The sequence below is a fragment of the Piliocolobus tephrosceles genome, chromosome 16, assembly GCF_002776525.5.
Source record: "Piliocolobus tephrosceles isolate RC106 chromosome 16, ASM277652v3, whole genome shotgun sequence".
Classification (NCBI taxonomy): Eukaryota; Metazoa; Chordata; class Mammalia; order Primates; family Cercopithecidae; genus Piliocolobus; species Piliocolobus tephrosceles.
In genome coordinates, this window is record NC_045449.1 from 76,010,589 (window position 1) to 76,025,916 (window position 15,328).

At 49.4% G+C, this 15,328-nt stretch overlaps 1 protein-coding gene across 14 annotated transcripts in view; it reads right to left on the reverse strand.

Moving 5' to 3' along the window:
• The window catches only part of CCDC57 (coiled-coil domain containing 57), a 127,662-nt gene that overhangs the window by 70,324 nt on the left and 42,010 nt on the right, over nt 1-15,328 (reverse strand). For 13 of the 14 annotated variants that reach the window (XR_003309722.2, XM_026455833.2, XM_026455834.2 and 10 more), the window contains 3 exons: nt 14,330-14,530; nt 8,062-8,220; nt 192-354 (listed from right to left, as the gene is read on the reverse strand). Coding sequence is in view for 12 of the 14 variants with exons in the window: in XM_026455833.2 (XP_026311618.1) it covers nt 192-354; nt 8,062-8,220; nt 14,330-14,530 (523 nt within the window). In the remaining 2 variants the exon portion in view is untranslated. The remainder of the gene's footprint in view (nt 1-191; nt 355-8,061; nt 8,221-14,329; nt 14,531-15,328) is intronic. The other variant, XM_031934309.1, reaches the window with a different exon arrangement.

Consider the following 15,328-nt stretch of genomic DNA (forward strand, 5'->3'; position numbering starts at 1 on the left):
AGACGGGGACACACCCAACCCACACCCCACCCCAGGAGATTGTTCCGATCTTTCGACCAGAACAAAAAAAAGAGAAACACCGTAAAAAAAAAAAAAAAAAAAAAACATTTGGTGAGAACCAGACCCGTCCTGCCCAGCCCCACCTCTGCAGAGGCGCCGAGAAGTCCCCAGGCCCTGGTGGCCCCACACACCTGACTTTTTGCCGTGGTGAGACCCTGAATCAGGGCCTCTGACTTTTGGATCTGGTCCCTTTCAATGTCGTCACAGCGGCGCTGCCAGTCCAAGCCCAGCTGCACCTGATCACGCTCCAGGCTCCGCTCCCTTTCCACCGCCAGGGACAGCTGTTGCTTGTACCTAAGGACACGTCCAACCGTCCAGCATTAATGCTTCCTGAGGAGGAAGCATTCCACAGGAAAAGTGGAGGCGCGACGGGAAAGGCAGGGCTGCCGCTGTCCCTCCTGCTCTCGCGCGGCCTGCGCTGGCCTGACGTGCTCTGGGCTCCTGTGGATGGGCACATGGGGGTGCCCAATATGAAGATAAGCAGGCGCCAAGGATGGCCAGACGCTGGAGAAAACCCAACACGACGGAGGAGGGGGATGGATGAGGGGGATGCGCACAAAAACAGAAGAACCAGCAAGCGGGAAGAGAGGGAGGAAAGCAACAACCTTAAAAGATCATAAACTGGTTATGCACAAAGGAACGGAGCTACGAAAGCAAGCAGAGCAGGGTGGACCCAGCCACGGGGCGGGCAGGGCTGGGAGAGCCCCCGGAGCGAGCGCAAAGGGACAGAGGGCTGGGAACACAGGAACCCGGGAGCTTCCTCCAGAAGACCAGCATCTTAGATCAGAATGGAGGGAGGAAGCCACCCAGGATGCAAAGGGGCAGGTCCACCAGGACAGAGCAGATGCCAGCCTTCAGAGAGCTCTAGAGACCCTACACGCACACAGTAAGGGGAAACGTCACAGTACGAAGGACGAAAGAAAAGTCTACGGGGGAAAAAGAACGAAAATTGGACAGGGACTAGGCGTGACACCAGCAACTCTGGGACAGAAGGCCATGGGGCCACACGTTGGGGGCAGAATTCCAGGCTGTGGGTGATCCTGTGACGGGGAGAGGTCCCTCCTGTCTGAGGCAGTGACGCAGAGATGGTGGCATGGCTCTGCATGGGAGGGAGACTCTCCTGCTGGCCTCATTGCACTTCAGGGAGTTTGAATGATAGCAATGGAGCCATCGTGTTGTGAGAGGGTCCCTGGAGGGGCTGTGTGGCCAGGGCTGAGGATGCCTCTAGGGTGGAGAGTGACCCTGGCTGTCAGCCAGCCAGGGCCCCACAGCTGCAGGGACTGAATTCTGCCAACAGCTGCGTGAGTCTGGAAGGGGCCCTGGGCCTCCAAGGAGAGGCAGGCCCGGCCATCATTGATTCTAGCCTGGAGAGACCCTGAGCCGGGAACGGCTGAGCCCTGCCTAGGCCCTGGCCCCAGAACCTGAGATAATAAATGGGTGTTTAAAGTAGCTAAGCTGCTAAGTTTGTGGTAATTTATACACAATGTGTTCTTGTTTTTGTTTAATTATTTTTATGGTTTTTTTTTTTTTTTTGGATACAGAGTCTTGCTCTGTCACCCAGGCTGCAGTGCAGTGGTGTGATCTTGGCTCAGTACAGCCTCTACCTCCTGGGCTCCAGCAGTCCTCCTGCCTCAGCCTCTCGAGTAGCTGGGACTACAGGTGCATACCACCACGCCTAGCTAATTTTTGTATCTGTTATAGAAACAGGGTTTCGCCATGTTGCCCTGGCTGATCTCAAACTCCTGGGCTCAAGCCACCTGCCCGCCTTGGCCTCCCAAAGTGCTGGGATTACGTGTGTGAGCCACCACACCCGCCTACACATACTTTTTTTTTTTCTTTTGAGATTGAGTCTGGCTCTGTCACCCAGGCTGGAGTGCAGTGGCGTGATCTCAGCTCGCTGCAAGCTCCACCTCCCAGGTTCATGCCATTCTCCTGCCTCGGTCTCCCGAGTAGCTGGGACTACAGGTGCCTGGCAACACGCCTGGCTAATTTTTTGTATTTTTAGTAGAGATGGGGTTTCACCGTGTTGGCCAGGATGGTCTCGAACTCCTGACCTCGTGATCCACCCGCCTCGGCCTCCCAAACTGCTGGGATTACAGGCGTGAGTTACTGCGCCTGGCCCCACACATACATTTTTAAATCCCTGCAACTGCAAAAATAAATAAATCTTTAACATGACACAGCAGCTGTCACCACGCCTATCTTCCCACTTCAAACAAATGGGACACTGGGCAGAAAATAGGGCATGGCTGTCACAGAGTGAACGATGAACACACGAGCAGTGTAGGGCCCAGGCCCCTCAGAGAAGGTCCTCGCGAGATGGACCCACTCGCTGCCCGGCTTCTCTCCACAGGCCCTTCAGGGTCCCCACAGGGACGTGAACCATGCAGAGCATGGTGTTCTTGCTGTGAGGAGAAGACAAAGACTGGAGTTTGGAGAAGCTGAAGTGGCTGAAGTGGTTGAAGTGGTGAGGCAGAGTGGCAGAAAGGAGGGGATCCCAGGATCTGTGCAGGGATCTCCTAGAAGTTGTGGCTGACAGCCACATGCAAATACACAGGAGAAGCCCACATGGGCTGGGCCAAGAGCAACTCGTGGGAACGGAGCAGCCAGCAGGGAGCTCCACGTGCGCTAATTCCCGGAGCTCGACAGGGCGGCCGGCAGAGCGTCCTTGGAGCTCTCTCCAGGGCACGCAGTGGGGTCTGGGAGAGTCATGGTGCTGAGTCAGCCCTGGTGAAAAAGCTTCTCTAGACCTGCCCCACCTGCCCTCGCACCGATTTTTAAAAAGTCTCAAAAGGGTCAAGCTTCCACGTAAATACTTAACTGCAGCCAAACAAAAAACACCACAGACAAATCCAGACACTCGCCAACATCATATTCACCATGTCTGACATCCAGTGAAAACTTACCAGATGGGCAAGGAAGTACAAAAAAAATGTAGCTCTCTCCAGTAGAAAAATCAGCCAATAGAAACAGACTCAGAAATAAAGATATGATGGAATTAGACAAATACATTTAAGCAGCCATTAAAATAAGTTCAGAGATTTAAAGGCAACCGTGCACATAATGAGGAGAGAAATTAAATGTATAAAAAAGTCTAAATATTGCAATATGTGCTGTTTTCTTTCAGTGAATGGAAGAGTTTAACAAAGAAAGAACATTGGAATCAAGAGTTGAGAATGTAAGCCAGGTGCATTGGCTCACACCTGTCATCCCACCACTTTAGGAGGTCAAGGCAGGTGGATCACCTGAAGTCAGGAGTTTGAGACCAGCCTGGCCAACATGGTGAAACCCCGTCTCTACTAAAATACAAAAATTAGCCAGGTGTAGTGGCGCATACGTGTAATCCCAGCTACTCTAGAGGCTGACACAGGAGAACTGCTTGTACCCAGGAGGGTTGTAGTGAGCTGAGATTGCGCCACTGCACTCCAGCCTGGGCAACAGAGTGAGACTCCATCTCAAAAAAAAAAAAAAAAAAGAAAAAAAAAGTTGAGAACTTTATCACAACATGTTTCTTTTCTTCTGCATTAGTTTGTATTATGAGCATTTTCTACATACACAAGTAATACGTAAATCTAAATGTGCTTTCTTGAAGATAATATTACATACTGTTTAATTTCAGTCAGTGGAAGTATTTAACAACAAAAAAAAAGAATGCTGGAAGGAAGAGCTAAGAACATTATTACAACATGTTTATTTCAGCATTGGTACTATTCCTTTTTTTTTTTTTTTGAGACCGAGCCTCGCTCTGTCGCCCAGGCTGGAGTGCAGTAGCACCATCTTGGCTCACTGCAGCCTCCACCTCCTGGGTTCAAGTGATTCTCCCGCCTCAGCCTCCAGAGTAGCTGGGATTATAGGCACCTGCCACCATGCCATGCTAATTTTTTGTATTTTTAGTTTCACCATGTTGGCCACGCTGGTCTCCAATTCCTGACCTCAAATGATCCACCTGCCTTGGCTTCCCAAAGTGCTGGGATTACAGGTGTGAGCCACCGTGCCCGGCCGGTAATTTTTTTTTTTAGACAGAGTCTTGGTCTATTGCCCAGGCTGGAGTGTAGTCACACGACCAAATACCTTTCACCTATGAAAGGAAACATTGTCAACCTAGAATTTCTCATCTAGTGAAGATGCTCCTCAAAAATATGGAGACAAAGTTTCAGACAAACAAAAGCTGAGATGATTCCTGAGCAGCACATCCGCACCACAAGCCGTATTAAAGGAAGGGCTGAGGCTGAAGGGAAATAATACCACACGGAAACCTTACATCTGATTTGTAAAAAATGAAAAACATCAGAAAAAAATATTAGAAAAGGTATAAAACCTTTTCTTTCTCGTTTTTATTTTTACAAAGGATAGTCTGATCAAAGCAAATATAATGATTCCCCTTACATAAAATATAAGAAAATCATAGTAAAAAGGAAGAGGAGGCTGGGCGTGGTGGCTCACGCCTGTCATCCCAGCACTTTGGGAGGCTGAGGCGGGTGGATCATGAGGTCAGGAGTTCGAGACCAGCCTAGCCAAGATGGTGAAACCCCGTCTCTGCTAAAAATACAAAAATTAACTGGGTGCGATGGTGGGCACCTGTAATCCCAGCTACTTGGGAGGCTGAGGCAGGAGAATCGCCTGAACCCAGGAGGCGGAGGTTGCAGTAAGTCGAGATCGTGCCACTGCACTCCAGCTTGGGCAACAGAGCGAGACTCCGTCTCTCAAAAAAAAAAAGGAAGAAGTAGCAGAAACAGAGGTCATTCCTTGAACAGAAGCAGAAATTTAATTGAAGAGTTTTATATTATACATAGAGTGGTAAATATTAAACACGGACTGTATATCTTATAAATCTCAGAACAACCATTAAACACGTAAGACAAAGAGGTTTATATAATAAGAAAACTGGAAATAAAATGAAATTCTAAAATATATTCAATGGATTTTTTTAAAGGCAGAGAAAAAGAAACAAAGAACAGATGAGGATAACAGAACACAAATAGACCGGGCACGGTGACTCATGCCTGCAATCCCAGCACTTTTGGGAGGCTGGGGTGGGCCCATCAGTTGAATCCAAGAGTTCGAGACCAGCCTGGGCAACAGAGCGAAACCCCGTTTCTACCAAAAATACCAAAAAATTAACCAGGACACCCCTGCAGTCCCAGCTACTCAGGAAGCTGAGGTGGGAGGATTGCTTGAACCCACCCGGGAGGTTAAGGCTGCAAGTGAGCTAAGATTGCACCACTGCACTCCAGCCTGGGTGACAGAGCAAGACCTTGTCTCAAAAATAAAATAAAATAAAGAGAATAGCAAATAGTAAGTGGAGATTTAAGCCCTAATATACAAATATATCAATAATGGCATTAAATTAAATTATCTAAACCCCCTGAGGAACAGGCAGAGTGTTACACTAGATAAAAGAAGACTCAAACACAGGCCGCCCACAAGCCAGGCACGGCGGCTCGCGCCTGTCATCCCAACACTCTGAGAGGCCAAGGCAGGAGGATGGCTTGAGTCCAAGAGCTTGAGACCAGCCTGGGCAACATGGTAAAACCCTGTCTCTACAAAAATAGAAAAAGTAGTTGGGTGTAGTGGCATGTGCCTATAATCCCAGCTACTTGGGAGGCTGAAGTGCAAGTATGAGTTGAGCCTGGGAGGTTGAGCCTGCAGTGAGCGTGAGCCCTGATTGTGCCGCTGCACTCCAGCCTGGGTAACGGAGTGAGATCCCATCTCAAGAAAAAAAAAGATGAAGCACAAGTTAAAGCAGAGGGTGGGAAACTGAAGCGGAAAAAGCTCAAGCAGCTCTGTTAATATCAGACAGAAAAGACTGTGGGCAAAAGAATATTACCAGGAGGATCAGGTGTAGTGGCTCACACCTGTAATCCCAGCACTCTGGGAGGCTGAGGCAGGAGAATTGCTCGAACCCAGGAGGTGGAGTTTCCAGTAAGCTGAGATCGTACCACCGCACTCCAGCCTGGGTGACAGAGCAAGACTCTATCTCAAAAAAAAAAAAAAAATGTCCGGACGCTCACACTTGTGAACCTAGCACTTTGGGAGGCTGAGGCGAGTGGATCACCTGAGGACAGGAGTTTGAGAACAGCCCGACCAATAAGGTGAAACCCCGTCTCTACTAAAAATACAAAAAAAATTATCTGGGCCTGGTGGTATGTGCCTGTTGTCCCAGCAACTTGGGAGGCTGAGAGAGGAGAACTGCTTGAACTTGGAAGGCAGGGGTTGCAGGGAGCTGAGATTGTGCCACTGCACTCCAGCCTAGGCAACAGAGCAGGACTCTGTCTCAAAAAAAAAAAAAGCACACTGGGACAGGGGCCTGACTGCGGAGGGCAGGAGGGAAGTGTGTGTTGACAGAAGATTCCATAGCTTGCCTGAAGTGGTGATTATATGGCGTAGTCATCCTTTTTCACCCTGCTATAAAGAACTACCTGAGACTGGGTAATTAATAAACAAAAGAGGTTTCATTGACTCACAGTTCCACATGGCTGGGGAGGCCTCAGGAAGCTTACAACCATGGTGGAAGGCACGTCTTACATGTTGGCAGGAGAAAGACAGAGTGTGGTGGGGGGAGCTGCTAAACGCTTATTTATTTATTTATTTATTTATTTATTTTTGAGACAGAGTCTCACCCTGTCGCCCAGGCTGGAGTGCAGTGGCATGATTTTGGCTCATTGCAATCTCCGCTTCCCAGGTTCAAGCGATTCTCCTGCCTCAGCCTCCCGAGTAGCTGGGATTACAGGCGCGTGACACCACACCCGGATAATTTTTGTATTTTTAGTAGAGACAGGGTTTCACCATGTTGGCCATACTGGTCTCAAACTCCTGACCCTAGGTGATCCGCCTGCCTCAGCCTCCCAAAGTGCTGGGATTATAGGCATGAACCACCATGCCCAGCTCACCAAACATTTATTTATTTATATTTTATATTTTATTTGTTTATTCATTTTTTTGAGACAGAATCTCACTCTGCTACCCAGGCTGGGAATGCAGTGGCATGATCTGGGCTCACAACCTCCGCCTCCTGGGTTCAAGTGATTCTCCCACCTCAGCCTCTGGAGTATCTGGGACTACAGGTGTGAGCCACCATGACTGGCTAATTTTTGTATTTTTAGTAGAGACGGGGTTTTACCATGTTGATCAGGCTGGTCTCGAACTCCTGACCCCGTGATCCACCCACTTTAGCCTCCCAAAGTGCTAGGACTACAGGTGTGAGCCATCACACCCGGCTCACCAAACACTTTTAAACCATCAGAACTCACTCAGTATCATAAGAACAGCATGCAGGAAACCGCCCCCATGATCCAATCACCTCCCATCAGGTCCCTCCCTTGACACATGAGGATTACAGTTTGAGATGAGATTGGGGGGGGACATAGAGCCAAATGATATCATACGGCATACACATTCATCAAAATTCATCAAGTGTAGAGTTAAAATGGATGAGTTTTAGCAAATGTATTCTGTAATAAAGTTGAATGTGTATGGGAAATAGAAGTTATCTTTGTTCAGGTAAGTGTTCATCCCAATGCATAGGAAAAACATGAGGGCATGAACAATCAGACAAGACAGATGAGGAGATTCTTTGTTTTTGTTTTCCGTTTTGAAGAGATGGGGTCTCACTATGTTAACCAGGTTGGTCTCCAACTCCTGGGTTCAAGCAATCCTCCTGCTTCTGCCTCCCTAAGTGCCAGGATTATAGGTGTGAACCACCACGCCTGGCAACAGGAGCTTCTCAGTGCAGGATCAAACAGCAGAAGCACCTTTATGGCTCTTATTACAGACTGAGAAACACCGTCCTCTGAGCGCGCTCCCTCCAGCAGGCGGCCCCTTCTGCGTCTTCCCACACCACCCCGCGTGACTAGACATTCTATCTGTGTTGTTCACTGTCTTTCTCCCCCAAGAAAATGTGAGGCCAGGGACTCGATCTGTTCAGTTTTGAATCCTTAGTACCCACAACAGCACCTGCCCATAGGAGACACTAAATGGAAATAACTGCCTGGGGACAGTTACCTTTCAATGTCCTGCTGGGATCGGGCCACCTGTGCCTTGAGCTTCACCTCTTCTTCCTGCAGTGTCTGAATCTGAAGGTCTTTGGAGACCATCTCCTTGGACAGTTGAGCAATCTGAGCATCCCAGGCAGATTTTACAGTTGACACATCTTCACGAAGTCTAAACATGGAAGGGAAACGATGTAGATATGGTTCTCACTCACTCAAGTTGTCTCTTACACGGCACCCCCAGCAAATACACACACACACACCCAGCTCTCAAAGGAAATCCACATCAGAGCTGAAACTTCCTGGCCTAGATGATGGAGATGGTTCTGCACAGGAAGAAGTAAGCATCCGTCCACCCAACTGCCTCCATGCATGCATGCATCCCACCAACCCAGATTCCAGCTAAGCTCCTGCAGCACACCAGGCCATGTGCCAGGTTCTTGGTGTGGGGAAGGTGAGGCATGACATGCCCCCCATGCCCACAGAGCCCACAGTCATGAAGTAGCACCACCTCTGACCAACTTACCCGCATGTGCTCGCCATGCCTAGCACAGCACCCCATGTGCAGAGACATTCAACATGTTTTCAAATTGCATAGTAAAATAAGGTTCTATAGAACCTATTAAACAATCTTAATAGCAGGACGCCTCTGGGAGAATTACCCAAAATTGAATAAATTTCCCAAGAAAACGTTCAGGACAATATCTAGAGCTGTTAACTCAGGTAGCCACGGTACTAACCTAGGCAAGATGACACCTGCCCACTTGCATGGGCTTAGGCCTATTTCCCTAAAAGATGGGGTAGACGGCTCACAAAAGCAACTGTAACATGACACACAACAGACTTCAGATGCTCCTGCGCTGATGAACTTCCGACTGACAGTGAGAAGCAGAGGGTGAGCTGGCTGCCCCCACAGAGGCCACCCCTTGTCACAAGGGGTCAGTTAAACCCAGCATGAGTGGCGCATTCAAGCCTGGTGTTATACAGAATGGAAAAAAAAGCCACCAGTTTTGGACACATATTTTAGCACGGCTGAAAAGAGATACCATCAAAGGCATCAACATTTCCAGTCATCTCTGGCAATTGGGGCTGACACAGAGTGTGTGTCTGGGCTCCTTCCACGCGGTGCACGGGCACCGAAGAAACAGACTCACCAGCGGCCTCTGGGGCTCTGGGAAGCAGCTTTATCCCTGGACCATGAGCCACCTAATGACGAGCGCCGGCCCCACTCCCAGCATCAGGACGGTGATGCGACTCTGCCTGGGGCCTCCCGATGCACAGTCTCAGGTGTAGACGAATGGGCACGGCCACTGAGCCCTCACTGCAGGGACAGAGGGCACCACGAGCACGAGTGGGAGGGCACCGCTCACCACAAGAGTGAAATGCTTTCTGGGAGAGGCCAACGTGGGAGGATCACTTGACCCCAGGAGGTCGAGGCTGCAAGAGCCATGATCGCACTGCTGCACTCCAGCCTGGGCGACAGAATGCAACGCCTTCTCTTTCTTCTGCGTAATGGGATGGTTAAAATAAAAAAAAGAAGGCTGGGCATGGTGGGCTCATGCCTGTAATGCCAGCACTTTGGGAGGCCGAGGCAGGCAGCTTGCTTGAGGTCCAGGAGTTTGAGACCTGCCTGGGCAACATGGCTAAACCCTGTCTCTACTCAAAATACAAAAATTAGCCGGGTGTTGTGGCACGCACTTGTAGTCCCAGCTACCTGGGAGGCTGAGGGGGGAGGATCACTGCACTTCAGCCGGGATGACAGAGTGAGACCTTGTCACAAAAAAAAAAAAAAAAAAAGGAAGAAAAAAATGCTTTCATGTGAATCCTACAGGTTTTCTCTGTAGTTCCAAACTCCAAACCAGCACAAAACTACTGAAAAACTCATTAAGAACTACAAAGCTAGCCAGGCATGGTGGCTCACGCCTACAATCCCAGCACTTTGGGAGGCTGAGTGGGGAGGATCACTGAGGTCCAGGAGTTTGAGACCATCCTGGGCAACATGGGGAGACTCCATCTCTTATTTTATTTTATTTTATTTTATTTTATTTATTTATTTATTTTGAGACGGAGTCTCGCTCTGTCACCCAAACTGGAGTGCAGTGGCCGGATCTCAGCTCACTGCAAGCTCCGCCTTTTGGGTTCACGCCATTCTCCTGCCTCAGCCTCCCGAGTAGCTGGGACTATAGGCGCCCGCCACCTCGCCCGGCTAGTTTTTTGCATTTTTTAGTAGAGACGGGGTTTCACCGGGTTAGCCAGGATGGTCTCGATCTCCTGACCTTGTGATCCGCCCGTCTCGGCCTCCCAAAGTGCTGGGATTACAGGCTTGAGCCACCGTGCCCGGCCTTTATTTTATTTTTAAAAAGAAACAAAGGAACTGAAATAAATAAAGCTGTCACTTATTTCTATTTTTTTAATTAAAAATATTATTTTTTTAGAGACAGAGTCTTGCTCTGCCTCCTGAGTAGCTAGGACTATAGGTGAGCGCCACCGTACCTGTCTAATTTTTGGGGGGTAGACATAGGGTCTTGTTTTGTTGCCCAGGCTCAAGTGATCCTCCTGCCTCGGCCTCCCAAAGTGGTGGGATTAGAGGTGTGAGCCACTGTGCCCAGCCGAGGTCATCATTTAATGCTAACTCATACTTGGGATCATGGGATCAGAATGACAACTGAACTCCCCAGAAGTAAAAGAGGAAACATACAAGCTTTAGAATGTAGAAGTTTGTTTCTTACTGCCAAAATAATACTGCGTACGTGTAGCAATAATTCTCAATGAGCAAAGAGTATTTATGGACAGAAAACGAAAAGACAATCAAGAACAACATTTAGCTTAAGGCTGCAAGGGGAGGCCAAGGTTAGGCGCACAGGAGTGGTGAGGCCCGGTCACCTCAGCCCCTCTCACCTCGCACACCGACCGCAGAGGCTTCAGGTGCCCCCCATGCGTGGCAGCTTCAACAACTCTGCTTGAATCTGACTCATCAAACAACAAAACAGCATGCTGAGTCGAGAGAAACTATCCTGAATAAGCCCTTAACTTCCCGGTACTGTGTAGTTCTAAGAGCCATTTCCCCCTTAAACAGGAATACAATGTGACAGAGAATTCTGTCGGTGGTGGCTCACGCCTGTAATCCCAGCACTTTGGGAGGCCAATGTGGGAGGATCACTTGGGTCCAGAAGTTTGAAACTAGTTTAGGCAACATGGAGAAACCCTGTTTCTACAAAAAATACAAAACTTAGCTGGGCTTGGTGGCGCACACCTGTAGTCCCAGCTACTGGGGAGGCTGAGGCAGGAGGATCACTTGAGCCCATGAGGTCAAGGCTACAGCGAGCTGTGACACACCACTGCACTCCAGCCTAGGCAACAGAGTCTCAAAAAAAAAGAAAAAGAGGCCAGGCACGGTGGCTCATGCCTGTAATCCCAGCACTTTGGGAGGCTGAGGTGGGCAGATCACAAGGTCAGGAGATGGAGACCATCTTGGTCAACGTGGTGAAACCCCATCTCTACTAAAATACAAAAAATTAGCCGGGCATGGTGGCACATGCCTGTAATCCCAGCTACTTGGGAGGCTGAGGCAGAAGAATCACTTGAACCTGGAAGGTGGAGGTTGCTGTGAGCTGAGATCGCACCACTGCACTCCAGCCTGGTGACAGAGCAAGACTCCGTCTTAAAAAAAAAAAAAAAAGAGGCTGGGCGTGGTGGCTCAAGCCTGTAATCCCAGCACTTTGGGAGGCCGAGACGGGCGGATCACGAGGTCAGGAGATCGAGACCATCCTGGCTAACACAGTGAAACCCCATCTCTACTAAAAAATACAAAAAACTAGCCGGGCGAGGTGGCTGGCACCTGTAGTCCCAGCTACTCGGGAGGCTGAAGCAGGAGAATGGCGTAAACCCGGGAGGCGAAGCTTGCAGTGAGCTGAGATCCGGCCACTGCACTCCAGCCCGGGCGAAAGAGCGAGACTCCGTCTCAAAAAAAAAAAAAAAAAAAGAGAGAATTCTCTGTAAAAAAAAAAAAAAAAAAAAAGTGATGGAATTTTCCTAAACAAAGAGAAAAAGCCAGTGGCTAAGTGTGGTAAATACTAGAAAATGACTCGTCTTAAGCATCTTCAGTAAATACAGCTTCAGCGTGGATCACGTCTGGAGACTGGAACTTAGTGCTAAGCACTTCGCCGTGGCTGCAGTGGTGTAGCTTGTACACAGCTCACCCTGTACACCAGGCACAGGTGGAACAGGGCTGCCCGTATGCCCTGGCCTGGCTTAGACACTAGAAAGGAAACGGGATTTAAAAAGAAACTAGTGGCTGGGCGAGGTGACTCATGCCTGTAATCCCAGCACTTTGAGAGGCCAAGGCGGGTGGATCACCTGAGGTCAGGAGTTCGAGACCAATCTGGTCAACATGGTGAAACCCTGTCTCTACCAAAAATACAAAAATTGGCCAGGCGTGGTGGCATGCACCTATAATCCCAGCTACTCGGGAGGCAGAGGCAGGAGAATTGCTTGAACTCAGGAGGCGGAGGCTGCAGTGAGCTGAGATCACACCACAGTACTCCAGCCTAGGTGACAGAGTGAGACTCAGAAAAACAAAATTGAAACAAAAAAGGAACTAATGAATGAGTGAATGCTTGGGCTGCTGGTGGGAATGTGGTGCAGCCACTGGAAAGCAGAAATGTGGCTCCTCAAAAGCTAAACACAGAATTAGATGACCCAGAAATTCCACTCTGCATCTGTGCACAGAACGGGAAGCACAGTTCTCAAAGATAAATTTGTAACCGAGGCTCATGGCAGTATTATTCTTAAGAGCCAAAAGATAGAAACAACTCACACGTCTATCAGTGGATGGACGAATAAACAAAACATGGTCCATCCATAAAATGGAATATGGCTCAGCCTTAAAAAGGAAGGAAATTTGGCCAGGCGCAGTGGCTCACACCTGTAATCCCAGCACTGTAGGAGGCCAAGGCGGGTGGATCACGAGGTCAGGAGATCACCAGGTTAAACCATCCTGGCTAACACGGTGAAACCCTGTCTCCACTTAAAAAAATACAAAAAAATTAGCCAGGCATGGTGGTGGGCACCTGTAGTCCCAGCTACTTGGGAGGCTGAGGCAGGAGAATGGCGTGAACCCAGGAGGCAGAGCTTGCAGTGAGCCGAGATCACACCACTGTACTCCAGCCTGGGCGACAGAGACTCCATTTCAAAAAAAAAAAAAAAAAAAAGGAAGGAAATTCAGACTTAATGCCACTAAAGTGTACACTTTAAAATGGTCAGGATAAGGCTGGGCACAGTCTTATGTCTGTAATCCCAGCACTTTGGGAGGTGGAGGCAGGTGGATCATCTGAGGTCAGGAGTTCGAGACCACCCTGGTCAACATAGAGAAAACCCGTCTCTACTAAAAATACAAAAATTAGCTGGGTGTGGTGGTGCACGCCTGTAATCCCAGCTACTCGGAAGGCTGAGGCAAGAGAACCGCTTGAACCTGGGAGGCAGAAGTTGCAGTGAGCCGAGATCGCGCCACTGCGCTCCAGCCTAGGTAACAGAGCCAGACTCCATCTCAAAAAAAAAAAAAAAAAAAAAAAAAAAAAAGGTCAAGTTGAAAGAAAAGAAATAAAGGAGGAAAATGGTTACGATAATAAATTTTATGTTATGTGTATTTTACCACAATTTAAAAATTCAGAGAAAAGGAATGAAATTCTGACACATGTTAAAATGTGGGCAGACTTTGAGGACATTATGCCAAGTGAAACAAGCAAGTCCCAAAAGGACAAATACTGCATGATTCCCATTTACAGGAGGTCCCCAGCCTGGTTGCATCCACAGAGGCAGCAAGTAGACTGGAGGTGGCCAGGGGCGGGCGGGGCTCGCGGGGAGCTGGCGGGGGTTGGGGGGGAGCTGGCGGGGGTCAGGGAGGCATTGGTGTGTACTGGGAAGATGGAAAGTTCTGGAGATGACAGTGGTGATGGTTTCACAACAATGTGAATGTGCCTAATGCCACTGCCACTGATCTGTACACTAAGAAATGGCTACAATGGCAAATTTTATGTTATGCATATCTTACTATAAACAGATGAATGCATACATACATAGAAACTACACAATTTCAAAACTAAAGAAAAGGCAAAAAGCAAAACCAAAAAGGCCGGTTAAGAAAAGTGACTGAGAGCTACAGAAGCCACTCCCTGTCTGCTGCCTGGCCCACTTTCCTGTAGTCTGGCACCAGTGGGCCCAGGTCAGTACAGCCACGGCCGTCCCTGCCCTTACCCTCTGGGTGGAGCCAAGCACACACTCACTGGTCAATGGCAGCATCCTTCTCCTTGGCCGTGTCGGCCTGCCTCCACTCTGCCCTGCGGAGCTGTGCCTCGAGGGTCTCGCAGTGGGCCTGCAGCTCCAGAACGCTGGCCTTCAGCTCCCGCAGCTGCTCCACATGGGCTCCCTTCACCGCCACCAGCACCGCGTCCTTCTCCCTGGCTAGACGGTCGAGCTCCTCATGCCTGAAACAGTGAGCGTCCCATGGTGCTCACCCAGCCCCCAACACCCAGGCCCCAGACCCTCTTTGGAGGCATTCATTACCCTGCCTCGTGCACAGGTGCTGCTATATGTCTGCCTCAAGGCTTCGCAGCAACCACCTGGCCACCTGTCCCTTATTCCTTGCAGGCTAACATGGACCAAGGCCCCTGGCCTGCCCTCCAGAGCCCACAGCCCCCCGGAGAAGGACACCAAAAGGAGGTGCATAGAGTACAGTTTGACCCGACCAACCTGTGAAAGCAAAAAAAGGTAGATGCGCATTGCTTTGCATCCTGGCAGCCAGCCAGGTCTACTGAGCCACACCGCACCCAGCCTATTTATTTTCCAGTTAGAGGCAAAGTCTTGCTGTGTTGCCCAGCCTGGCCTTGAACTCAAGCAATCCTCTCACCTCAGCTTCCCAAGTAATTGGGCTTACAGGCCACACCACTTTGTCTGGCAAAAATATTTTACTTTAAAAAGATTATGTTAGCAGCCGGGCACAGTGGCTCATGCCTGTAACCAAAGCACTTTGGGAGGCCGAGGTAGGTGGATAGTTTAAGCCCAGGAGTTGAAGACCATCAGCGTGGGCAATATGACAAAACACCCTCTATGAAAAATACAAAAATTAGCCTTTGTGGTGGCAGGCACCCATAGTCCCAGCTACTTGGGGGGCTGAGGTGGGAGGACCACTGGAGTATGGGAGGTCGAGGCTGCAGTGAGCTGCGATGGTGCCACTGAGCTCCAGCCTGGGTGACACAGTGAGACCCTGTCTCAAAACAAACCAC